The sequence below is a fragment of the Aspergillus welwitschiae genome (genome assembly GCF_003344945.1).
Source record: "Aspergillus welwitschiae strain CBS 139.54b unplaced genomic scaffold BDQ94scaffold_15, whole genome shotgun sequence".
NCBI classification, from domain to species: domain Eukaryota; kingdom Fungi; phylum Ascomycota; class Eurotiomycetes; order Eurotiales; family Aspergillaceae; genus Aspergillus; species Aspergillus welwitschiae.
The window spans coordinates 275,060-299,348 of NW_020798709.1; the positions used below are offsets into that span (position 1 = coordinate 275,060).

A 24,289-nucleotide genomic window follows, 5' to 3' on the forward strand; every position below is an offset into this window, starting at 1 on the left:
ACGAGTGTCACGACGCCATTTTACGCGAGGTGGTTAGTGGCGTGTTTGTATATAGCGTGTGATCCACATAGGGCTGACAATACGACCCTTGTTGCAATGGATACCGCAGCGCATCGCGTAGGCTTGTAGTTAGCAGATGACTGTCACAGTCATCCACCTTCATCACGACCCACCATATCTAGACGCTACCCCATATCATATACTACTACACCTCACCCTCCCTCTCCAACGGATAGTAAACCCGCATATTCCAAAACGCATGCTCCTGCGCCTCAAACAGCGGCACCCTTACCGACCCCCTCCTCTTCACAAACGCACTCACCACCTCCGACTCGACATCCTCCAACGGACCCCCAAACAGAAACGCCGGATCCAGGGCCAGCATTTGCTCCAGATGTGTGCGCTCCGCACCAGGACAGAAGAGGAATGTACGAGACGTGACTTTTTCGAAGGCATGCGGGGACTCGAGGACGGTTATATCGAGGCTAGAGAGGAGGGATGTGTCGAGGGTGTTGAAGACAGGGTCTTGAGCGTAGGTTTTTATTGTTGGAGCTATTGAAGTGGAGTAGGTGGTTTAGATAGATGAAGTATAGGAGAGAGATCATAGGAGGAGGGCCAATACTTACAGGAAGAAGAAGAGATAGAAGCCATAACATCCACCAACGCAGCCAACTGATACAGCGAGACTAGTCGCCGATCGACCCATCCTCCGCGGAGGAACCCGCTCGGACTGCCGAGACCGATGCAGATTATGGAATCTATTCCATTATCATTATTCTTCTTCTTATTATCATTATTATTATTGATCTCTATCGGTGAATTCGTATTTGTATCTGTTGTATGCGGAAGGATATTGCGTAAAGTCTTCCCCACTACATCGCAGGCGGATGAATCTTTCCACGTTCGTTGGATCTGGGTGAATTGCGATTGAAGGGATTCGAGGGTAGTGGTTGGAGGGGCTTCGGCGGGGTGGAAGAAGATTGATTCTTCTTGTGGTAATTGGGAATGTTGGTTGGTGTTGGTGGTGGTGGTGCGCACACAGCGGCGCGCTTTGCCGCCGGTGGTGACATGCGTCCAGCCGGTAGCGTCGGTGATTTGGAGTCGTTTTTGCGCTTGCGCGGAGTTGTTGGGGTGTTTTTTGCGGGAGCTGTGGGGCATTTTGCTTGTTCTTGCTCTTAATTTTCTGTTCCTGTCTTTTGGGTGTTGGGTTTGGGGTTCGGTGGAATTGATTGGTGCTAAGAGGTTTCGGGTGTTGGTGGTGATGGTGGTGGGAGGGAAGATGCATGAATGGTGGAGGAGAAACTTGAACGTGACGGAGGGGGAGAGGGGAGAGGGCGGGCGGTAAGTGGGTGGGTTTGATTGGTCGGAGGTTGTTGGACATATAAGGCGGCATACTACTTACTTAGTCCGGGTCCTTTGTGCTCTCCATTATCTATTGCTACTATACAATATTTGCAGGGACTTATCGCATCTGAAATGTCTCTATCATGTCCACTGCAGAAGAAGGAAAGCAGATTGTCCAGTCTGTTGACGCTGGGCCACAAGTCAATATCCTTTACTCAGCCCCGATCCAGACAGCATCAACACAACAGTAAACCCCAGCAATACTATATTCAACGGGGCGGTGTACAGATAGTGAAGATATCGCCTGAAGTTGTCTTTATACCTTTGGCTCTCATGTCACACTAAACGAGGCAAAAAGCATGATGTTCGTTGATCAAAATACAGAAACTGTACCAGTGCCCAAGATTTATGCCTATTACTCTCATTGTCCCATAGACCGAGACATTGGAGACTATGGGAGTCTTTACGATAAATATATATTCATGAGTTACGTGAGTGCCAGAGTCTGGATAAGGCCTGGGAAGTATATGGCAGTGTTATAAAAGGTGTCGAATTGCCAACCAGCTGAAAGGGTATTCGGATGGGCTTCACCAGATTGAACACAGCAACTCCATAGGCTCTGTTGATCATGGCCCTGTTGCTGATCTGATACTGGGAGGTTCTAGGATAAAGAGCTAGGCTAGTAGTGTCACCCAGTATCTGACTTACAGGTACTGATGCCACTAAGGACCCCTCTTTTCGGAAGACGGCTTTGTTTATGCGATTAGCAATGCCTATCAATCCAGGGCACCAAAACGTCATATCAAGAATGTCTTAGCTAGTATGCTTTCTTCCCAGCAAAGAAATAATAGTGTGTTCACCCACGGAGATGTTTGTGTCCTCAATATCATGGTCCACAATGGGAACATCAGTGGAATCGTAGACTGGGACTTGAGTGGCTAGTAATGCTGCATACTGGGAACTCGCAAAAGCTCTCGCAGTATGGCAGAGGGCAGAATGATTGGACTGGATATCTGGCACAAACTCTTGAACCATGTTATTCTGAGTATACGGTGTACTGCTCTTGAGCGAAACACCCTGGTGGTGATACCTGTGGTTTGGTCCGTAAACCTCCTTGAAAACAACTCGGTAAACATGTTAGACGGTAGCTCGTTAGACATGAAGAATGCGATATTGACAGGCAGTGAAGCCTCAATCGATAGAAGTATGAAAGACAATATTGAAAGGATCTTGGACGATCTGGAGAGATAGTGGTAGCTAAGCCCCGACGTTCCTTGTTATGCTAATCTTCATGGCTGGTAGAGGTATACCTGCGCCTAGATCATGATCAATCTGAAGTTATGCAGTGTGCAATCCTAGGCCCCGAAACCAAGTAGGAGGAAGAACAGCGGATAAAGACATTACCTATAGACTTCCCTGTCATGCAAGCTGGATCACGACGCTTCAGAGGGGACTGAGATGGGTAAAGTACACTATGGTGGGGTTGGGCGCTTAGCTACATGTAAGCATATGAGCGGCCTGGAAACCAACAATATCAGCGTTAGTCCAGCTCCCAATGCAACTCGCATGGTTCCATTTACTGTTGGACATTGAAGAAGCAGTTATCATACAGAACAACGAATGCAAAGTACTACGTCTCCAGCTTTTACTGGTATCACAGCATATTTGAGTCGGTTTTGGTGTTTCTCTCATTTGATTGGCTATAGCAAAGTCAAGTTCCCCCAACACCGTCGTCGAGAAATCGGGAGTGACTATGAGAAACAGCGTGAAAGGTTGGCAGCCATTAGAAAGTTCTGTAGTAGCGCTGGGACGGGGCAGTACTAGTAGAAGAAGATAGTTAGCTGAGGAGACTGCAACGAGACTAGAGGGTCAGAAGCTGCATGCGATCGTCCCGTCACACTGCGATCACCTCCCCGTCGGCCCCTCTGAGTCGGTCTCTAAGCGCCCTGCCCGGATAGCGCCCGTCGCTCCCCCTCCTCTGCCTCCTCTTGTGCCCTCTCGTGCCCTCTTCCAACCCATGCTCGGCGCTACCATCTGCTGCCTCTCCGCGAATGACAGCCCAGAACTGCTCCCTGTCGCTGTGATGTCTCTTGCAGCCCGCCTCCCTGGTCTCTCCACCCAGCCAATCTGCTTCTTGCAATCCTTCGCGCGCTCCCCCCAGTAGTAGTCTAGTCTGGTCCAGTTCTGCTATCAACTAACTTCTGCCGTTGGAACCGTCACTCATCCCATCCATCCCCAATCGCCGCTGTCCCCTGCGGGAGTTGTCACATCGCGCATTGTGCTGTGACTCGTCCAGATCGCTTGCCTTCCCCGCTATGCCGGTGGCCGTGAGCGCCATTGCAGGAACCGGCCATGGCCTCTTCATTTCGACTCAAAAAGTCCTGTCAGCCCTCTTCCCGGCCGGCTGCTGGAAGGCTTGGTTTCATGATGATCATTCTTCTTCCTGCAGTGCTGGATCGCTTGCCGTGACTGTGTTCGTATTCCTCTTGATGAGTTGAGGTTGATAGAGGCTATTCCTGTTACATCCTGAACCTCCTCTGGCGCATTCTGTATATCTTCTCTTCTCTTTATCTCCTCTCTCTATTGATCCTTCCACTGGCGTCCTCAGAATGAGATCCTTCAGCGACTCGATATCCCGCTGGACAGCGGCCCTTACCCTCCTGTGGCTGGGCCTGGTCAATGCTCACACCGTCATCACTTACCCCGGATATCGAGGCAACAACCTGCACACCAACGGTACGGTCGAAGAGACCAATGGTTTGGGTGTCGCTTGGAAGAACGGCTCTTATGTCTACCCCTATGGAATGCAATGGATCTATCCCTGTATGTACCTCATCATACCCTCATTGCGTCTCAAAGGTAATCCAATCTGACTGCCATTAGGTGGTGGCATGGCCACCTCCCGCAACCGCACCAAATGGCCTGTCACCGGTGGTGCTGTCGCCGTGCAACCAGGCTGGTTCCGCGGCCATGAGACGGCCTTCGTCTACATCAACATCGGCTGGGGTACCATCCCTCCCAACATGAGTAACCCCATGCTCTCGGTCTTTGAAATCGAAGGTCCCACCAACAACCCTTACCCTGGTACCATCTGTATGCCGCAGGTGCCGCTGCCGGCCAATATGAGTGTGAGCCCGGGTGATAATGCGACGATCCAGGTGGTGTTGGCGGCGAAGCATGGTGCTGCTCTTTACGATGTATGTCTACGGCCACTTCTTCTTCGTCTGCCCTTCGTGTGTGATTGCGTTGGGTATCAATACTGACTGACTGACTGCATAGTGTGTGGACATTACCTTCGCGGAACCTGAAGACGTCGAGGAGGTGACGAAAGACAACTGCTTCAACTCGACGGATATCGCCTTCAAGTATGTCTTTGCTTCGAAGTCGCTGACAACCTCTGGGGCACTGGCGCGGCTAAGTAGTCCCGGATTGACGGCCGTGGTGCCGGTGCTGGTGATGGTGGTGTTTGGATTGTTCATGATGTGATGTGATGATATATTCTGATGTTGTTTTGCTCCATGGTCATTTGGCACATACCTACCATACATACCCTTACACTCTCCTTATACCCATGTTCCGTTTGGCTGTGATCCAACGATGATCTGTTTTGCAATGAAGTTGCATGTTTAATGTCCATTGGTGTTATGGTAATTTGGAACTCATTACATAACTATATATCAAATCAATTTCCCACATACCCAGAAGCCTAAACATCTACGAATTATTCATCTACCCATCACTACACAAACATGATACTATAGTGGGTATATATCTACAACCCCCTCACCACCCCCAAAATCACCTCCACCACCTCCTCCGGCCTCTCCTGCGGCGCCCAATGACCCACCCCAGGAATCAACCTCACCTCTCTCAAATCCCCACAACTCGTTCCGTTCCGCATATTCTCCAACGCCCCCGGCTCCTGGTACACCCCCCAATCACTCTCCCCGGAGCAAAACGCACACGGAATCTCAATCCTCCTACCCGCAAACACCTCCCAATCCCAGGTATATTGCCTCCCCGGCGTCGTCCTCACCCGGTACCAATTCAACGCGCCCTGGAACCCTGTACGGGCGAACTCCCCAACATACACCGACAACTCCTCATCACTGAGCCACTCTTTACTCCGCGACACTCCCTGCGCATCAGCCTGCCGCATCATCTCCTCCACCGTCTCTGGCATGCTCAACCCCACCGGCATGATATAATACCCCGGCATTCTGGCTAAGTGCTCCCCGGTCCACGAGGAGATAGGTCCCATATTGGAGGGATTATTGCCTTCCCAACATCCGCTCTTCAGGTGGAAGTATCCCCGTAGGAAATCGTGGAGACCCTGAGCGGGATTCTCCATCTCGGGACTTGCGTTTTCGGTGGAGTAGTACCATTTGTAGTGTTTCAGGCCGAGGCTTTTGAGATCGGTTTGTATGTCCCCTTCTTTCCTATCATCTTCTTCCTTCTTCTTCTTCTCCTTCTCCGGAGGAATAACAGGCGACGGAACCCCCGGAAACGGATGACTTAGCAGCACCACACTCCGGAACATATCCGGTCTAGCGACAGCACAAAATGCAGCCGTCACGGCCCCCGCATCATGACCGACTACGCATTCCACGGTCGTGTAGCCCAGTGCATGGACTAGGCTCACCACGTCCCGGACTAAGGAAAGCCCGGTGAATGTGGTCAGGTTCGAGTCGGTGTAGTTGGGGGCATCTCTTTCCCAGCCGGTTGTGCGGCCGAACCCGCGCCCGTCCGGGGCGACGATGTGGTAGTCCGCGCCGGCTTGGGAGGAGAGTTGGGGGAGGACGTGGCGCCAGGAGTAGGCGAGTTCGGGGAAGCCGTGGAGGAGGAGGATGAGTTTGCGGGGGGAGGGAGTGGTGGTTGTGGGGGCGTTGGATTCGAGGATGTGGGTGGTTAGGGAGGGGGTAGTTGGGATGAAGCGGGAGGTTATGGATGGGGGGAGGGGGAGGGAGGATGATGGTGATGATGATGATGGCATGGTTTTGGGGGATGATGATGATGATGATGTTCTTAGATGGGATGTGTAAAATAGTCAGTAGGGCGAGGTGGGATGGGGAGTATAAGGTTCAAGGGCAGAGGGGGAAGGGAAGGTTAAGTATATTACCAAGGAGGGGGATCAGATGTTAATTAATGGATGATAACAAGGATGATGACCCGAGGTTAATTACTATATACCGACTACATATTTTGATGATGATTACTCTTCATGATGGATGTGTGGATAGATGATGGTTCATCAAGATGATAGGAAAAACAGTTGGGAAGGAAAAGAAGGTATCCATCCGGCTCGGCTCCATGACGCAAGAGCCCAACTTTGTTTCCGACTTTCTGCTTCTTTGGTCAAACTTTACTTTTTCTCCTGTTTGTCCCTCCAACTGCTGCGTCACTCATTCCTGTTCATCGTCTCTTTTTCTTCTTCATCTCCCGGTCTGCATCCGAGCTGCATCCTTATTTCCCTCTCCTGCATTCTCCCTCCCCTCCTTGCTCGTCTCCCCTCGCTAATCTCGCCGCCCTCCTTTCCTGTTCATTTCTCCGCCTCTCGTTCTCTTCCCCCGTTGCTTTGCTGCCTTTCCCTTCGTGCCCATCAATAAAAATAGACACCTTCCGATCTTCGCATATCAACGCCCGTTCATTGCTTTTCTCTTTCCCTTCATCTCGAATCTACGACGTTTACGATCTACAATAATTTACAATTAATTGCAATTCCGTCTCCCTCCGAACTCGGGCACCGCCTGAGCCATGTTCCGCAGAAAGAGGAGCTCCTCTCAGCATCAGGTGAGTCTCCTATTCCGCTGATCCTCTCGACCTTCATCCATCCTCCATTGACACGCTCAGCATCCCCTCTCTGCTTCCTCCTCACAATCCGCCCAATCCGCCGCCAGCCATGCCTTCCTCAAATCTCAACCCTCCTCCAGCAGCCTGTCCTCCGCCGCCGCTGCCGCCGCCCTCCGCAGTCTCACTCCGACCCCGACCTCCGTCGAGAATGTCCAGACAAAGCGCATGATGCAGCGGAGGGCCTCGGTCTCGTCCCAGGCGAGCGGCGTGCCCAGTCTGCGTCCAACAAGTCGGAATGGCCTTCGACGCGCCAATAGTTCGGCCTCCATGTCTACCCGTACATTCCGCGACCAGTCACCGCGACGCCCGGCCTCAAGTTCCGGTCCAGTCGATAATGCGCCGCCACTCCCTTCTATCCCTCAAGTATATTCCGCACGCAATAATCATGCCCAGCGTTCGGTCAGTGTCGGGCCATCGCAGCGGCCCAGTCCCCGTGGAAAGGCGCCGGCAGGACGAGGCATGAGCGTTGATCGCGGTTTGGCTACCCAGCCCGCTATGCGCGCGCCAGGCTCGACCCCATCCCCCGAGCTTCGACGACCAGCAAGTCGGAATTCCGTCAATTTCTCCTATCCGATGAACTCTCGGCCAAATTCCCCGGACGGGTCTCCCAATGCACTGGATAGGCGCGATGCTTCCACGAGCATCTCACTAGCGGGTCAGCTATCCTCGCCCGAATCTCCCAAAGTCAAGAATTCTAGTCCTCGATCGGTCCGAACGACAAAGAGCATGGGCGTTACCCCGGGCAGTCCTAGTCGAGGCCCGCAGTCCTCCGGCACTGCAGTGGCCGCTGCGCAGGCGGCGGTGGTGCCTCGGGTGCAAGATGTCACTCATACCCAACCCCCAGTTTCTGCGGCCCCTCGCATCGCTGCCCCTCGCGAGCAGACAGCCCCCGACCAGGCCCCTAGCCAGCCTGCTGCACCCTCAGAACACAAGCAGCTAGTCCGCCCACATCTAGTAAAACGACCATCCACGGTCGCTGAAGATGCTCAAGGCGAAGAACGTGCCGAGTCAGGTGTCCCAAAGCAGCGGCCTATTCCACCTCGAGGGGGCAGTGTGACGCCGGATGCCCAACCGACGGTCGCATTTCCTCCCACTCCCGATAGAAGCAAGGATCAATTACTCAGCCCACCCATAAGTCCCAAGGTGCCCACACAACCCACTGAGGCTGGTCCGGACAGTCAGCCGTCAGACATTCGCCAGTCAGGTAGCCCGGGCAGATCGGCGCACTTTTCCCGTCACTTGCTGGTGGCAGCCTTGGCCGGCGAGCAGCTGCACCAACCTCCCCCTCGGTCACTGTCCCCTGCCAAATCAGCCATGAAGACTCCACGCAAGACTTCGCTTTCTCCGGAGGGCCAAACCGAGTCCGTCCTCCGGCCAGGACCGCCTTTGAGCGAGTTATCTGACGGGACCTCGGTAGCCTCCGACGAAGGGACTAAGCAAGGGATCCGAAGGAAGCCAATCAAGGTCAGTTTTGATGACGAGGCGGAGGTGGTCGGAGTTGCTGCAAGTCCTCCAACGTCGCCGGAACAAACGTCTCCTGAGCCGCTCCCCGAGAAGCCCAAACCGAAGAGCCATTGGTTCGGTGGGAAGAAGAAACCGACTCCGCTGAACACAGAGTTTGACGAAGTGTTGAAGCCGCGCCGAGCTCTCCCGTCGTTTGGCAGTATACGAGCCAGTCGGGACGGTGAGGCGCAAGAGAAATCCGTGCCTGAATTGAGCGACAACGATTCGACGACATCGTCTGACTCGCCTGCGGAAGCATTGAGGTGGTCGTTCTCAGACGACCACGCAATTGGGGGCCTTCTGACTGAACAGCAATCGAAGGACTCAGAGCCCCGCGTGGCGCCGCTTATGCTCGCGAACGCAGCCGAAAGCGAATCTGAGGCAGAGAAATCGCCGCAGGAGAGTCATTCTGCTGGTCAAGCGAATCAGCCAGAATTCCCGGCAGGAACGGCTGATGTTTCATCTCATGCTGGGCAGGAGCGTACCGCAGAGACAACTTTGGCAGTACCCAATATTATGGTGCAGCCGGCGTCTCCCGTGTTTGAGAAGGAGCGTCGGAGCCTCGAGTGGTATGAAGTTCCTGGTGGTTTTCCTCGCTCGTCATTGGAGTTCGACCCCAACGCCCATGGTAAGATGAAGGCGAAGGAGAATTCTACGGATGCTACCAACAATGCCACCATAGGCCCTTCCGATGACGAAAGCGGTGACGAGTCGGGCGACAGTATCTACAGTGATGCTGAGGAGGGAACCGAAGGGAACGGCTTCGGGTCGATCAATGCCATCGTGGACGACGAAACAGCGGCGACTCCGGCTTCCACGAGCACGGCCAAAATACCTGCGGAGACTGGTACCAACACAGGGAGGTCTCACTCGCCATCTACCGACTGGCCAGATATCCCTCAGACCTGTCAAATTGCACACACGGTGACTACCTTCCCGGATAAGGTTATGGAACCGATCCCAGAGTCCCCAGGATCTTCCCACGAGCCCCTTCCGTTTTCGTCACCTTATCCACCGTTTCCGACCCAGCCCAAGAACAGACGAAGCTCACCGCAAGCCGATATTTCACGTTCCTCTTCAGTCACTGTGCGTCCAGCCAGACAATCCATGCTGGTGGGAAGCAGCGACACAATGCCTGGTGACAAGGCACCGCGTGGTGTAAATGAGTCAGCTGTAAATGGGCAGTTGGCATCCCAGCCTGAGCCCTCTAATATACGCCAGCGGCCGACTCCAAACAATTCCCGGAGACGACCAGTTTCATGGAGCCCAGCTCTTGCCGAAGGCGGCTCTCAGGACCTGAGCCGTACGCCGCACATCAACGGCAAGTCTTCCCCGGCGTCACCAAGACCCCTATCCAGTGGTAGTGATTCGTCCAGCAGCTTCAAAAGGGCTAGTCGGCCTGCGCGTGCAGAATCCAACTATACCATGCGACGGACCATGCGGAATACTCCAGGCCGCTTAGCCCCTAACAGAGCATCGTCCCCGCCAGTGGATACCCGCCCGGTGTCTTCCGAATCTGGGTTTGGCACGATGCGCACAACCTTACGGGGGAATGGACCTAAACGTGAGAAGCCCTCGTTGTTCTCCAACAATAAGGCTCCGAAATCCAAACTTACAAAGGCGCCGGGCGGTGGTTTCGCCTCCCGGTTTCCTGACTCGGACTCGGACGATGAGGGGTACGAGGCCTGGAGGTCACGGCATCGGTACGAGGATTCCAGTGATGATGAACAGCGGAGCCCGAATGCCATGCGACCCGTCCGGGGCATTCCTCGTCGGCAGGGCACGCACGACGGTGATTCGACAGAACTGGAAGATAGTTCCGATGAGGAGCATCGTGCACCCCCGCTAGCCAATCCGCAGTCCCCAGCAAAGTCGAGCACATCTCGGGACCCTGCGCTAGCCGTTGTGGCTAAGAATCGCGGGATGACGGAAGACGAGCTGGAGGAATTTCTTCGCCAACCTAATCGGGGCCGAAAGCCTGGCCTTTTTAAGCGCTTCAGCATGCGAAAGTCGAAGTCTCCCTTGGATAGAGGCTTAGTAAAATCTGCGGTGGACAGTCCCGCACGCAATGGAGGGCCTCCAGAGCGGCCTCGGCCGGATCATGAACAAACCCGAGGGGAGTCTCCGTTTCCTGGGGCTGAGTCGAACATTGTGACCACCATCACGGCGACTAATCCGCCCCCGCCCCCATCCAAGCTACTTCGTCGGCCTTCCCAGCGGTCTTCTCGCAGCGACAACTGGCCATTGCGCTCCGATCGAAAGGAAACTCGAACGGGCTCACCCCTTCCTGCTACTAGCCCATCAGAGCGACTGGCCACGGTCGATGAAACTTCTCAAAGCGGCAGTATGGTCGTTGCACCTACACAGGGATCTGTCAAAGAGAACGTAGACCCTTCGACTGGAACGACTGGAGACAAGAGTGAGGGACGGCCGACCAACGTGGCGGACGTACCGATCTCGTCCTCAGGACGCAAGAAACGGTTTCCCCGACTCCGGAAGGCGTTCGGCCTGCGCGGCTGAAGCGAACCGGACATTCCCTTCTCATATATATATATACATACGATCTAATACCTGGTCTTGTTGACTTCATCTTGTCATTTTCTTCTCTTCCATGTCTGTGTTGGAAATATGTGTTGTAATAGCTTGTTGATTTGTTACGATCTGACTTAATTTATAATCATGGCGAATGCCGGCCATCGCGGATGAAGTCTGGGGATGGACAGCGACACGGCGCAATTGGAGGCAAGAAAAGTCGGGGCAGATGGGTTGATAAGGCCTTACGAGAATACGGATTACTCGGCGCTCAGAGATGGGGCATTGTTTGAACATTTGGGATTTCATTTTGGACTTGATTGATACCCTCGTTTAGGTTGCCATTTCGGCCGGAGGCAACAGGCCGTGGCCAACAACTTACATAATCAATATTTATGAGAGACCTACACTACGTTTCTCTTTGTCTTGCACTCTTATCATTGTAGATTTGCATCTTCCTTCTGTTGGAGCTCCAAGGCGGTGATCGGGAGAAGGAGCAAGACCAGGCTGAAGAGCAGGTGGGGGGTCAGCATGTGAGAGCTCACTTCTGCAGATTATTGTCCGACGGCTGTTACCTTGTGAGCAGCACGAGTAATCGCTGCGGCAGATTATTCGGAAGCGTCCTCCACGGCGATGGCGGGCACCATGGAGCGCCCGGTACACCCAGGAAGCGACCGGATATGAGCAGTCACAGAGCAAACAGGCTAGGCAGCAATGGCCTCGAACCGACCGGGTATTAGTTTCCCGCTGGGAGCGCCTAGACCCATATGTTGCACCCAGCCGAGGGAGCTCAGAGCAACGAGCTGGAGCTGGGATCAAGCAGGGTCAGGAAAATCGGCAGGCTGGAGGCCCGCCCGAGCCCAAGTCCTTCACATACGATCAAGCCGAGAGAGAGGCTGGTCAACAAGCACGGGCGAATGGCTGGGAATTGAGACACTCAGAGCTTGGCTGGAGTGGAGACGAGAAGTGAGACTGGCTGGGGAGCAACGAAGCTCGATTCGCCAATGGCGGGACAACACGATGAGCACGGCGCACCAGCTGCAGCAAGCCGTGCTGGGCGAGGAGCAAGCTGGATGGTCGATGGAGAAGCTCCAGACGAGTCAGCTCCACGCATCGGGATCAGTCCAGCAGGAGGAGAGGAGGTGGCGAAAAAAGAAGAGAGTGAGATCAATTGATTCTCTTTTTTTCTTCTCTTGGTTTCTTAGGGAACCGGCACCAGAGAGATGGGGTTTAGTTTCTGAATAATGAATGAAGAGCAGCAATATCGGCAAGGAAAAGCATTGGGCGACGATCGGTTGGAGCTCAGCGGGATCCAGATTGTCCGATCGAGGTTGTTGCCATGGGGACTCGGCTGGGGGCGGCTGGCCAGCCTCGTGGGTTGATGATGAGATTGTGTGAAGGCGAAATGAACCAGCTGCATGTGAAGGGAAGTGGTACCGAGTGGAGACAATGTGGTTTACGGGCAATGCGTTGGATTGGAGTCATTCGAAATGGAGCTATCGATCAAACTACTGTGATCGGTCTCAACGATGGCGTCAATGCGAGTTTGGAAAGGACCCTACAAATAGCCAGCAATTGGAACACGCGGGCGGGAACCGTGGATGGGATGAAGCGCCGACCGTGGATGGAGAGGAGATTAGGAACCTCGGGATAAACCTCCCCCATCATAGATTGTACATCCCGCAGGAGGCTGGAAGGGGGGGGTGGGCAGGATGATTGTTCCAGTAGATACCATCTAACTGTATCTACTGTAGATAGGCAGAGTCAGTCGTAAGAAAGTAAAGTTTTGGAGAGCTGAAGCAACAGTGGACTGTAAACATCCCCCCGATCCGGCAAGGCGCGGTAAACAAACGCGTATCTCCAGCTACTTCAACACCGTCTTTTCCTCTCGTCATCCTCACTTGTTCTCTTCTCTCTCCTCTTTTCTTTCTATCCTCATCCCCTCCTCTCTCCACCTTCTACTTCTTCCATTCCATTCTTCCACCCCCCCTTTCTTTCTTAAGCTTAAGCTTATCTTACATTCCTCTACCCCAGGAATTCTCCGCTTGATTTGAGATAGATCTCACGGATCGTTCTCAATTCCCACCCCACGTACCTTCCCCCGAGAAAGACTTCTTCTTCCCCGTAACAAGTCTTTTCTTGTCTCGTCTTTCGAGTTGTTGCCCAACAGTTCGAAAGGCATTCGAGAAGAGACGCCCGAAGGACAGCCAATCTGGACTTCGACGCCCGCGTCCCCATCCCCTTCAGTGTCTTCCCGTCGTCGTACCGGAGTGACGCTGTTCCTGAAGCTACTCTCGCGGCGCCTGCCAGAGTAGAGGAAGAAGTCAATCTCGATCGCACTTCGCACGTCGAACGGGAAGATACTCGAACCTCTGCTCCTCTCCCGGACCCCCGTGTCTACGGAAAGGAAGAAGTCGACCTTCACGCTTCTTCTTTTGTCGAGCAGGATCGTTACGGTCCTAGACCCGGTGCTCCTTCAGCTTTCCGCGAGGAGGACGTGACTACTACTGTCAATACTGTTCGATTTGACGAGCGTGTTGAGACTATACCCCCCGTTGGTGCCGGTGCTTCTTCTGCTGCTCCTCGGTATCCCCAAGTTGATCTAGCGCGTGAACGGTAAGCCACTACTTTTTTACTGGTCTCCATTTTTTTCTTTATTTACATGTGTATTATTTTTGTTTAATTGTTTTTGTTTTTGTTTTTCTTTTTTTTTTTTTTTCCGGTGGCTGCCTGGCTGGGGATCGGATTGGCACGGGGCACCATCGACTCCAGCCCAAGTGGAGAGCGACAAGAAGCGGTGTCTGGCCGTGGCTTCACTACTAGTCGCGTCCCTCCACTTCCTTCTTACGTGGCACCAAAACAAACAAGCCTCTCTTCCCCAACCCTCTTCTCATTTCCTCTTCTACTTCCTCTTGCTTTCCTGTTTTCCTCTTTTCCTTTCCCCTTTTTCCTATTTCTTTCCCCCCATCCATTGCATTCCCACCCACTTGTGGTCCCAGCTTAAGCTTCCCTTCCCACACACCCTCCCATAAGAGGTATTAAGTCCTGTTCCACCCAATCATCTCACGTTCCCCCTCATCATACCCCAGCCCTACTCTACATCACATCCCCTTGCCTGCCTGCCTGCTTGCTTGCTTGCGTGCTGTTTGTCTACCTATTACCCCATTGGACCTCCACCTTCCCGTCCTACATGACTATTGCATTAGTCACTCTTCTCTGACGCAACCATAGTTATCGTGAACCGTCGGTCCGTTTCCAAGACCGTCAACCCACCTACGACCAGGCTCTCCAGAACCAGCTCGATATCACTGAGCGCGAGTATCGTCGTCGGGTCAACAACCCTACTTACGACGTTCCTGCCTCTTCGTACGACCGCCGCTCTCAGGCTTCGGTAGATTCCTTCTCTGGTCCTCGCCAGCAGTCTAGGGACGTTTCGTACGACCGCCAATTCAAGCAGTCCGAGTTTGACGTCTCGTACGACCGTGCTTACCAGCCTAAGCCTGTCGACTCGTACCCCCGCGACCCTTACAGCCGCCGTCAACAGAACGTTGAGCCGGTTCCCGAGTCTCCCAGCAGCTCGAACTCTGTAAAAGTTCTCAAGACCAAGACTGTCATTGATTCCCCTCCTTCTCGCAAGATGGGTTACTACGACGACGACGGTAACTATCACTCCTTCCGTCGTGGTGTGGAGCGCGCTGCCGACCGCATCATGCACCCTCACGGTCACCACGACCGCCAGGACGTAGTCGTCGCTGACGAAGGCGGTCCAGTTCGTTTCCGTGAAGGCGTCCGCGAGGATGTCCGTATCGTTGAGCCCCGTGCCGGTGGCAGCTCCTCGACCGCCGAGACCGTGCCGATCCCCTGCCACTTCATCCGCATTGGCGACATCCTGATCCTTCAGGGCCGTCCCTGCCAGGTGATCCGCATCTCCGTCTCCCCCCAGACCGGCCAGCACCGTTACCTGGGTGTCGACCTGTTCACCCGTGAACTCCAGGAGGAGTCCAGCTTCGTCTCCAACCCTTCTCCTTCCGTCGTGGTCCAGACCATGCTCGGCCCTGTCTACAAGACCTACCGCATCCTGGACCTCCGTGATGACGGCCGCCTGGTCGCCATGACCGAGACCGGTGATGTCAAGCAGGGTCTGCCCGTGGTGCCCCAGGGTCACCTGTTCCGTCGCATCCGCGAGGCCTTCGAGGATGGCCGTGGCAGCGTCCGCGCCCTGGTCATCAACGATGGTGGTCGCGAGCTGGTCGTCGACTACAAGGTGGTCCACGCTTCCCGCCTGTAAGCCCACACATCCACCTTCCCCATTCGGTTTAGCTCCCGGGTATTACCCGCTGGCTTGTCCCGCCGGGTATGATCCACGGGATACCTTCCCGAATAAGGTTGCCGGGCAACTGGGTGAGAAACTTTTCTCGACGATCCTTATGACATGACCTGACCTCGAGCTTTTTGTATCTGATGGATTATGCAATGATGGAATGGCCTCTTGAAAATGATGTATTGGCATGGCCTTGTTGTACTTAGGATAATGGATGTAGCTTATGCTGTTTTTTGTACATCTGATCGCATTCCAAGTAAGCTTATTGTGTAGTTTGACACATTCCGCTGTACCTTTTATCAACATGATACATCTCACTGGACAGTTGGCGTGACATTCCAGTTCTACCTCGACTATGTGGACCTGAAAGATTGACGCAGAATACAGCTTTCCCCAATCTATAATGAATACGATTACTCGATATATATATATATATTTTAGTGGTGCTACTAATAGATCCATCTAAGATTCTTCGGACACGGAAGTATGACTATCCAATCTACTATATCACGCCTAGTATAGCCTGCTACCACCAGAATCACCCTTTAAGCCGTCGTAATCTCCACATGACATTCGCCGTTTCGTGCCGTTGTAATTGTGCTTGCACTGCTACTTGTTCCCAGGTGCCGGCTGAGACAGCAGATACTGTGAATGATGAATAAGAGGGTGAGAGGGGGAGAGGAATGGGCTGGGCCCTGTAATGAATCGTAGTCTCGCCGCAGACTGTTTTTGGTCAGGTGGGTGGTTATTAATATTTTGGTTGCAATGATGGCTGGTTATGTATGTATGTTGCCTAACGGTGCCCGTTCCGCTGATGTTGCAGAGCTGTTGTCTGCTGATGCCTTGGCGGTGTGAGGGAGATTTTGGTAAACATCTTATGGAATGTGGGATAAGGTGAATGGGTGGACGGGGACTTCGGTTGGGTGAGATGAATAAGTGGAGAAGAGCTGGAGGTCTCTTTGTATAGTATATATATGTGGCTTTACTTCCCCGTACTTTTAAGGAACCTTCCGACGAGAGTTCGGAAGATAGAAGAGAATGCTAGAAACTTACTTTATTTCCTAAGACCCAGTCAATAAGTGTACATCATTGATGGGTTCATCTCTGGGGTTGCATAGCCCTGCAGCAACATAAGCTTCGATCAAGCGGGTACTGTGCTATTTGGTCAGGTATATATACCCTCTGATTCCCGCGATGCTGGGATGCCTTGGACGCTTTGAATGCCTCTCACGGGTCAGGGTCATTCTTTTGTTCTTGACTGAATCAATGTCTTAATTTTGATGGTAACAAGGCTGCTAGCAGTACCAGACAGGCGTGCAATTTCTTTTCGTTTATTGTGAGCGGTAATGACAGACAGCAAAAGGAAATCATAGCCTCCTCTCCCAAACAAACCTCTTACCAAAGTTAACATCTCATCTCGAAAACATCTCATCCCTTGAACGGCCGAATCGCCTTCCCCCCCTCAACATAATCAAACTCTCCCATCGCCCTCGAAAACGCCACGTCCTGCGGCCCCGGACAACCCCCACCATCGCGATATCCACCGGGACAGAGGAAACTATGCGGAAAGCCCAAGTTAAACGGATACGCGGCGTCAATTTCCCTCACATCCTGCTCCGTAAGATCCAGACTCAACGCCCGGACATTCTCCTCGAGCTGCTCGACCGTCCGTCCACCGATGATGGGAAAGAGGTAAGGCGTTTTCTGCATGACATACGCAATAGCCACACTCGTCACCGAAGCGCCCTCACCATGACGCTTCGCAACCGTATCCAGCACCAACGAAACATGTTCCTCATGGCCGGTAAGCAGGTGCGAGACATTCCGCACTCTCTCGGCTGCAGTATTCGGAGAGCGGAGATATCCTATCCATGTTATATATTGTTAGTTCATTAACCACGTTACCCATAAACATGGGGAACAGGATAGGATAGGAAGACAAACCATTCCCCAACACCCCCCAAACACACAACCCCATCCCCTCCTCCCTACACATCGGAATAATCTCCCTCTCCAGATCCCGACACGTAGCTCCATACCGTCCCTGATAAACACTAAACCCTCTTAACCCGTGTACTCGGGCATATGTGTTCGCCTTGCTGACTACCCACGCCGGCGCATCGCTGATCCCTAGGTAGAGCACCTTGCCCTGCGCGACGAGATGGTTCAGCGATTGCATGAGTTCTTCGATGTTGGTCGAGTAGTCCCATGCGTGCACGTAGTATATATCTATGTAGTCTGTTCTCAACCTCCGGAGGGATTCCTCGATGGATACGCGCATGGATTTGGTGCCGTTGCCGCCGAAGTTACTTTCTTGGATGGAACTTCCCTGGGGTATAGGGGACAAGGTGTACTTCGTCGCAATGACCATCTCGGACCGCCGAGTCGGCGATCGCGTGGCCATCCATTCGCCGATCCATTCCTCGGATTGGCCGGCTTGGTAGGCGTTCGCCGTGTCGATGAAGTTGCCTCCCAGGGAGTAGAATCGGTCCAGGAGGGAGAAGGCGGAGGATTTGGGGACCGCGCCGAGGCGGTCGCTCCAGGTGGTGCCGAGGGACATGCCCCCGAGCTGGAGGGGGGAGATGCGGACGGAGGAGAGGGGGGAGAGGTGGCGGTGGCGGGAGAGGGGGGATTTCTTTGTTGTTGTATCTGTAGTAGTGGGTGAAGCCATTGTTGGTGTTGGTGTATACTTTGGATTAAGACCTGGTCTGATAATTTGTTGAGGAAGTGAGTGTTGGGCGATAGATGAAGGGAATTCTTTCAGACCTTTTATATTGTTTAGAATTGACTCTACGTTATATTGTATCTCTCAGAAGATGTATAGTAGTGTGGTTCTCGGTGATAATTGTCTCCGCGGATCTAGAACCCGTTCTCCGGACTTAGGGTTTTGGAGGCCGCAGTTAACTATCCCTATCTCCATGGATGAATACCTTCACAAAAACCATTATCATGACATGACCCATTTCATAGAACTACTCCCGGACTTATTTCCTCCAGATACCGAGCATCTCTATCTAGAGAACTACCCACCTACAAAACCACCTTCCCAGCACCCCCCGGCAATCCCACCCGAAACAACGCAAACGGCCTCTCCTTCTCCTGCCTCCAAAGCTGATTCTCCGTGAAATACAGATACCCCCTCCCCTCAGTCCCATTTCCCCCCAGACTCACCACACTCATCGTATCCGTCCACCCCATCCTCGGATCCCTCACAAACGTCTCCACGCTCCCATTCCCGGGATACACCACATTAATCGCATTCGACTCGAAGCTCCCCACATAAATCCGTCCCTCCGAGTCCGTCTCATAACCATCACTGACCCCCTTCTGAACGACCTTGCTCACGCTCTTTACAGCCTTAGCCCGGCCTGCAGCCGAGTCATCGCGCAAGACAGCAGTAGGGATAGAGTAGATATCCCGCCCACTTACAACCCCAAAGTAGAGCGTTTCGCCATCAGCCGAGAGTGCGATTCCATCTGTCCCCGTGGACACGTCGACCACGTCGCCCCAGATAAAGGCGCGGAAGTCAGATTCTGCTTTCGTTATAGCTAGCCCGTCCAGCTGCCGCCAGGCTTTGCCGGTACCGAGATCGACTACGATGAGGCCGTTGCGGCCTTCCGGGCTGGAGTCGGTCAGGTAGGCGATGCCTTGGCTGGAGGTGTTGGGAAGATTGGGGCGGAGATCGAAGCGGACGTCGTTGGGGTACTATTGTTTCCATTCTCTTGTTAGATGAGTAGTGATGATTTGGAGGACAGGAGAATGCGTACAGAGTCTGCGTAGACGGCATCTCTGGGGAAGAGAATCGTTTTGAATACTTTGTTCGTGGTGAGATCGACTCCCACTAATTTTGGACCTCCGTACGAGGATAGCAAGAGGGTGTTGTTGGCTGTGTTGGCGCGGCCGGTGTCGAGGATCCAGAGGCGGTCTTTGGAGTCGATGACGACGCTTTGGACGCTGATGAGGTGGTTGGCGTAGTTAACGGTTGTCTAAGATATATCCATGTTAGACTGGCCATGTAAGTGTTGCTGGTAGGGAGGGGCTGACTGCTGGAGAAGTAGAGTAATTGACAGCTCCACCAGGAGGATAGTTGAACTCTGCAGAAGGATACGGAACTTCCGTGATCGAGTCCGTTAGTTCAGCTACCTGGTAGCGGGTGTTGTTGGCGTCCAGGCCCAGAGGGTAGCAGGAGAACATGCGGCCCGTGGAGGATACAGCTACGCCTGTGGGAAACTGGTCATAGTATTGGTGGACCAGCTCCAGCGAGGGCCCGTATACTCCGGTATCGTGGGCCAGGCCGTTCGCATGGCCGGCCAGAAGCAATGGTAGTAGCTGGATTATAGAAGGACGCATTTTGAACTTGAATAAGATAGTAGATCAACTGCCAAAGAATGGACAAGAGGGACTAAATATACTGCTCTTGAAGCTAAACATCGGGTGGGTGATGACGAAGGGTTACTACCCAGACAGGTTTAAGCTCCGCACGGGAGGTTGCAGACGCCATGGAAGAGCTAATTTAGATTAAGATTCTTCAGGAACAGCTGTTGCAGTATTGTAGGTCTTCTTGTGGGGCTGCTCAATTGCGTTTTGTTATAATTATTACAATATGCATGCTCTTGCACGTCATATGATCAGATGTATTGTAGGTTCACCTTCTCTGCCCATCGTCAGTCGATTGGGATCAGGTAGGCAGGGTCTGTAGAACAGAACCAACGGCCCTGATCCTACCAGCCATCTCTGGAGCAAGCGAAAGAATCGAGGGTATTAGGCAGGTGGCCAAATGATAAAGATGTAGTATGTTGCTAACAGAGGAAAAGCATATATCCAGATGAAAGCATCAGAAAGAATGGTATTATACTATCCACAGCAATCAAACATTAACCCTCGTACTGTGAAGAAATGAAGCCATATGCCAGAACCATAACAGAGTAATCTAGTTGATCAGCTAAGCCAGGCTGTGATCAGCTGGCATATGGCATACGCCAGAACTCCAATATACCGACATCAAACATATCCAATTCACGCCTCAACAACCAAGCAAATCGTACTAGATGAGCAGGGTACTTATTCCGTAAGACTCGTAACGCCGACTGTCCTCAAGATGCTCCAGAAGCCATAATATACATGTCCACACTTTCAGAAGAGACGAACCGGGTATCGTGCGTAGCAAAAACTCCGAGCCAGCAGTTGCCAAAGAAGAAACGGATCTGCCGGTAGCTCCGTCACCGTTCCCCAAATTTGCCATACTCCTGCTGCCACTTCAAGAGATGACGAGTCAACACATCCATCATCTCCACGCTGCTGAGGTCCTTAAAATCCTTCTCTGCGGCGGGTTGCGCCACTGAACCGCTCTCCAGGCCAGCGCTCTCTATAGCACTGGAGAGGAGTTGACTCTCGCTCAGAAGTCGGCTGACCCCGTTCGGCCGGTCATCGTTACCCGGCGGGGTGGTGCTCTCCCCTGCTACAGCCATCTCCACCTGCATGCGTGAAATGAACTCTAAGATCGCGGTCACCCGTCGCTTCATCTCGTTCATGGTGGTTCGTTGGTTCACGTAGCGGGGCCGGCTGGGCTTGCCCGATTCACTGCTGTTGATGTGTGTCCCGTTGACACCCACCCGCGGCGAATCCCCTCCAAGGTCATGCGATTGTCCACGCCGCGGCGACCGTGTTGTTGAGTCGGTGCCGTTGGTGTCACGATCGCGAGTATATTGATTCCGTCCGATGCGACCGCCACGCCGTGCAGGCGGACGGCCGGATTTGCGAGTGGACGGACGCGAAGGTGCAGCTTCGGGGGCAGGGGCAGGCGTCTCCTCCGGACTGGGTTGCTTCGGTTCGGGTTCGCTCGCATTAGGCTTGACCGGGGATCCTGTCTCAAGGTCGGACTCGGCGTCTTTGGAAAGTTAGCCTCATGATCGGGATATTGACAGGAAGCGGTATCACTCACCATCACCCTTCTGTCGCTCCGATCGGCTTTTCCTACGAGTTGCAACCTCTGGCTGCTCCGTCTCGGGTTCTTCAGGTTCTTTGGTTTCCTTATCACGCTGGCTGCGTGAAGCAGCTCTCTGCCGTCGGACGCCATTGGTGGCAGGTTTCTTCGACTCATCCTCCGAGACAGGCTGAGATGCAGGGTTACTTTTCGAAACGGCGCCCGGAGAGGGAGAGCTCGTGCGCTGTCGCTTAGTCGTTTGTTTTTGCCTACCGTCCTGTTAGCTTGATCACCAGCACAACGAACAACGTTCAACGTACGCTTCACTGTCACTGCGACTTCTCTTGGGCCTCCGGGCCGCAATATCATCACCAGCTGGTTTGTTATCTTCCTTGCTCTCTTCGATGGCCCGTCGCAGCTGCTCTTCTTCGTCATAAGCCGCATCACGGCTATTCATCGTTGATCGCCTCTTAGGATTGGTAGGATCATTGTGTCGTGGTTTTGGTTCCTTGGCGCGTCTCGATGTTTCCCGCGACGACTCTCGTGACGATGGAGCAGTGGAAGGGGGAGGAGCGACAGGAAGATATTGGGACGAATATGATCTGCGAGATCGTAAGCGAAAATGCCACATGCCGAGAAATAGCGAATAATCAGATGAGAAAACAGCACAAGCGGCTCGCTCGAAAATTTGAGTCTGGCAACAAGAACCGAGACGCAGTACAAAAACCGACGAGAACGAAAGAAGGAAGACATCGGCTTACCCATTTGTTTCGCTGATGATTTTATGGAGGTCCTTGCGACACTCTTCGCAAAAGTACTCATCGGGGCTCATAGCCTCGTCCATGATCCCCACACAGCCACCATGCTGCCAGACTTTGCACGAATCACATTGGATGAACATGCTCCCGATCTCGTCTGGCAACAGGTCTGATGCGTCCGCGGCGAGATTGAATGCCTCATCTTTTATGCCGGCACGCAAACCATTGCGCCGACTTAAATCACGTCGAGAAGGAGGCAGACCCGGGTACTCCTGTTGTCCACAGAGACACCGGGTAATTTCTTCCTCCTCGTCATCTTCTTCTCCGTCATCGTCATCACCATCCTCAAGTCTCATATGGTGATCATTATCCTCCTCCCCCCGAGCACGCTGTCGCTGGCGTGTTTCTCGAAAGTCACTTTTCGAGCCTGTGTCGGCATCGTCGATCGACTGGGACCGATTGGTGGAGGACCGCTGAGGGGAGGAGATTTTGTGATTCGACCGGGTGCTTCTTTCGCGAGCCATGGAATTGGAGGAGCTAGAGGAGTTTGTATGCTGAAGAATAGCTGGAGAGGGTTGGTTGCGAGCACGAGAGGAGCGACGAGGCGTCATAATGGAAGGAGGTTATTAGCGGGGAAGATGGGCAGAGCGACCGAACTCTGACAATAAAACGGTCGTAGGGTATGAAGGGACAGGAGGAAGAATAGAATATGGATCGAAAAGAGAGAGGACAACGTCGAGGAGTAGAATCCTGCCCGTGAGCGAGCTGTCGCACACGGGTGGAGAGCTGGGGGAGTCGACAACGCCTCAGACAAGTGGTTAAGGATGACAAGAGATGCAGCAGAGGGAAAAAAGCCGGCAAGTCAAGGACAGAGGAATGCCAATTGAGACCAAAGGGGAAAAGACATCCGAGAACTGCGCCTGCGAGCTTGAACGAAGACCGAGGACTACATAGTCTGTGAAATTGCAGGAAAAGGGTTGGTGGGGAGGAGAAAAAGGACGAGGAGGAGCGAGAAAGAGGGAAACGGACCCAGAATGAGAGCGTGAGTGACGGCCGGCCGCCGGAACGGGTTTTGAGCTGCGCGCCTTTGCGGTCAACGCGCATTGGCCTTTCCCCGCTCCATTTCTCTCTCTTTCTCCCCTCTATCTCTGCGCGCGCGTTGTCTGCCTCGAGCTTCACTACTCTCGCAGGACTACTTATTGATCGATACTGATGGGTTGGCCCGTTTCTCACTAATATGTACTCTAGGAAAATCTCCTTGTCCCATCTCCTCCGCCAATAATGTCGATCGGTAATAAAGCCGAGCGGAATGCGATGATGACATTCATGCCAGTATCCTCCAACAAACCCCGCTCACCTCTCAGCGTTGCTTTGTGGCCAGTTACCCGGGATCATCCTCCTCCGTCTCGATATATCTCCCCTCTTTCGTTCTATCTGGATCGTTCGTCCATTTCCCGCTGATGATGGCCCAAGCGAGTGCTACCGATCGCCACGGCCATTCCTGGGACAAGATCGGAAATTTGAGACATTGCTGACTAACCCACAACTTTGCAGACTCGTGTCTGCCATGGCGCCGCTACATCATCCTCCACATTCGCGTTGGTTCAAAAGTATTCTGGTTGATCCAGCTCAGCGACTGCAATTTCTTTGTTCTACCCCACTATTACCGCGATCGAACAGCGCCTACCAGACTACGCCGGGTGTTCGAGTGTTCGGCTCAAGATACATCTCACAATGAGCTGTTAGACATCGATTCGTATATGAAATCTCCACCACATGGCAAGATAATCCTGAGTATATATCTCAAGGGCTGGTTGGAGTATGACGAGCGCGACGGGCGAAAGCGTGTCCAGCCAGGGACAAGCGGATGGTGAGAGAGGCATGGGATAGACTGTGGACATGAGCGACGCAAGGCATATCGGAGTCTCCGTATGCTTCAGCTTTTGCAGTGTACCTGGGCACATCGACTAGAATCTACGTAGCGTGCTTGGGGATCTCAGGTCCTCGTAGGGAAGGATAGAAAGGTTGCGACACTGCAGGACAGGTTAAACAATTTTT

General features: G+C 53.2%; 10 protein-coding genes across 10 annotated transcripts; 5 read left to right on the forward strand and 5 right to left on the reverse strand.

Annotated features, from left to right (window-relative positions):
- Nucleotides 1–121: 121 nt before the first annotated feature.
- On the reverse strand, nucleotides 122–1,309 carry BDQ94DRAFT_30720 (SRR1 family protein). Its single transcript, XM_026775456.1, has 2 exons — nucleotides 627–1,309; nucleotides 122–552 (listed from the first exon to the last, which is right to left on the reverse strand). The coding sequence occupies exons 1-2, from the start codon at nucleotides 1,156–1,158 to the stop codon at nucleotides 206–208; spliced, it is 879 nt and encodes a 292-aa protein (XP_026626559.1). The 5' UTR covers nucleotides 1,159–1,309; the 3' UTR covers nucleotides 122–205.
- A 178-nt stretch (nucleotides 1,310–1,487) lies between these two features.
- On the forward strand, nucleotides 1,488–3,508 carry BDQ94DRAFT_159337 (uncharacterized protein; the record flags this gene model as incomplete). Its single annotated transcript, XM_026769065.1, has 6 exons — nucleotides 1,488–1,591; nucleotides 1,655–1,835; nucleotides 1,909–2,002; nucleotides 2,072–2,285; nucleotides 2,987–3,017; nucleotides 3,212–3,508. 6 exons carry the CDS (start codon nucleotides 1,488–1,490, stop codon nucleotides 3,506–3,508), a joined length of 921 nt encoding a protein of 306 aa, XP_026626560.1.
- Nucleotides 3,509–3,831: 323 nt separating this feature from the next.
- BDQ94DRAFT_30750 (copper acquisition factor BIM1-like domain-containing protein) lies at nucleotides 3,832–4,973 on the forward strand. The gene is made up of 3 exons (XM_026775457.1): nucleotides 3,832–4,167; nucleotides 4,228–4,541; nucleotides 4,624–4,973. The coding sequence occupies exons 1-3, from the start codon at nucleotides 3,954–3,956 to the stop codon at nucleotides 4,828–4,830; spliced, it is 735 nt and encodes a 244-aa protein (XP_026626561.1). The 5' UTR covers nucleotides 3,832–3,953; the 3' UTR covers nucleotides 4,831–4,973.
- Nucleotides 4,863–6,482, reverse strand: BDQ94DRAFT_30755 (alpha/beta fold hydrolase). Its single transcript, XM_026775458.1, has one exon. It carries the CDS (start codon nucleotides 6,335–6,337, stop codon nucleotides 5,117–5,119), a length of 1,221 nt encoding a protein of 406 aa, XP_026626562.1. The 5' UTR covers nucleotides 6,338–6,482; the 3' UTR covers nucleotides 4,863–5,116.
- Nucleotides 6,483–7,576: 1,094 nt separating this feature from the next.
- On the forward strand, nucleotides 7,577–11,712 carry BDQ94DRAFT_143295 (uncharacterized protein). Its single transcript, XM_026766199.1, has one exon. The coding sequence runs from the start codon at nucleotides 7,654–7,656 to the stop codon at nucleotides 11,215–11,217; it is 3,564 nt and encodes a 1,187-aa protein (XP_026626563.1). The 5' UTR covers nucleotides 7,577–7,653; the 3' UTR covers nucleotides 11,218–11,712.
- A 537-nt stretch (nucleotides 11,713–12,249) lies between these two features.
- On the forward strand, nucleotides 12,250–15,517 carry hexA (putative Woronin body protein HexA; the record flags this gene model as incomplete). The annotated part of the gene is made up of 3 exons (XM_026771428.1): nucleotides 12,250–12,390; nucleotides 13,400–13,845; nucleotides 14,461–15,517. 3 exons carry the CDS (start codon nucleotides 12,250–12,252, stop codon nucleotides 15,515–15,517), a joined length of 1,644 nt encoding a protein of 547 aa, XP_026626564.1.
- Nucleotides 15,518–16,771: 1,254 nt separating this feature from the next.
- BDQ94DRAFT_178583 (NADP-dependent oxidoreductase domain-containing protein) lies at nucleotides 16,772–18,221 on the reverse strand (the record flags this gene model as incomplete). The annotated part of the gene is made up of 2 exons (XM_026773152.1): nucleotides 16,772–17,415; nucleotides 17,495–18,221. The coding sequence occupies 2 exons, from the start codon at nucleotides 18,219–18,221 to the stop codon at nucleotides 16,979–16,981; spliced, it is 1,164 nt and encodes a 387-aa protein (XP_026626565.1). The 3' UTR covers nucleotides 16,772–16,978.
- A 359-nt stretch (nucleotides 18,222–18,580) lies between these two features.
- On the reverse strand, nucleotides 18,581–19,900 carry BDQ94DRAFT_170161 (major royal jelly protein-domain-containing protein; the record flags this gene model as incomplete). The annotated part of the gene is made up of 3 exons (XM_026771429.1): nucleotides 18,581–19,255; nucleotides 19,318–19,536; nucleotides 19,595–19,900. 3 exons carry the CDS (start codon nucleotides 19,898–19,900, stop codon nucleotides 18,581–18,583), a joined length of 1,200 nt encoding a protein of 399 aa, XP_026626566.1.
- A 447-nt stretch (nucleotides 19,901–20,347) lies between these two features.
- BDQ94DRAFT_143304 (putative transcriptional regulator (Cti6)) lies at nucleotides 20,348–23,251 on the reverse strand. Its single transcript, XM_026766200.1, has 4 exons — nucleotides 22,235–23,251; nucleotides 21,794–22,075; nucleotides 21,492–21,742; nucleotides 20,348–21,437 (listed from the first exon to the last, which is right to left on the reverse strand). Exons 1-4 carry the CDS (start codon nucleotides 22,840–22,842, stop codon nucleotides 20,770–20,772), a joined length of 1,809 nt encoding a protein of 602 aa, XP_026626567.1. The 5' UTR covers nucleotides 22,843–23,251; the 3' UTR covers nucleotides 20,348–20,769.
- Nucleotides 23,252–23,389: 138 nt separating this feature from the next.
- On the forward strand, nucleotides 23,390–23,819 carry BDQ94DRAFT_143305 (uncharacterized protein). The gene has a single exon (XM_026766201.1). It carries the CDS (start codon nucleotides 23,513–23,515, stop codon nucleotides 23,690–23,692), a length of 180 nt encoding a protein of 59 aa, XP_026626568.1. The 5' UTR covers nucleotides 23,390–23,512; the 3' UTR covers nucleotides 23,693–23,819.
- Nucleotides 23,820–24,289: the final 470 nt, after the last annotated feature.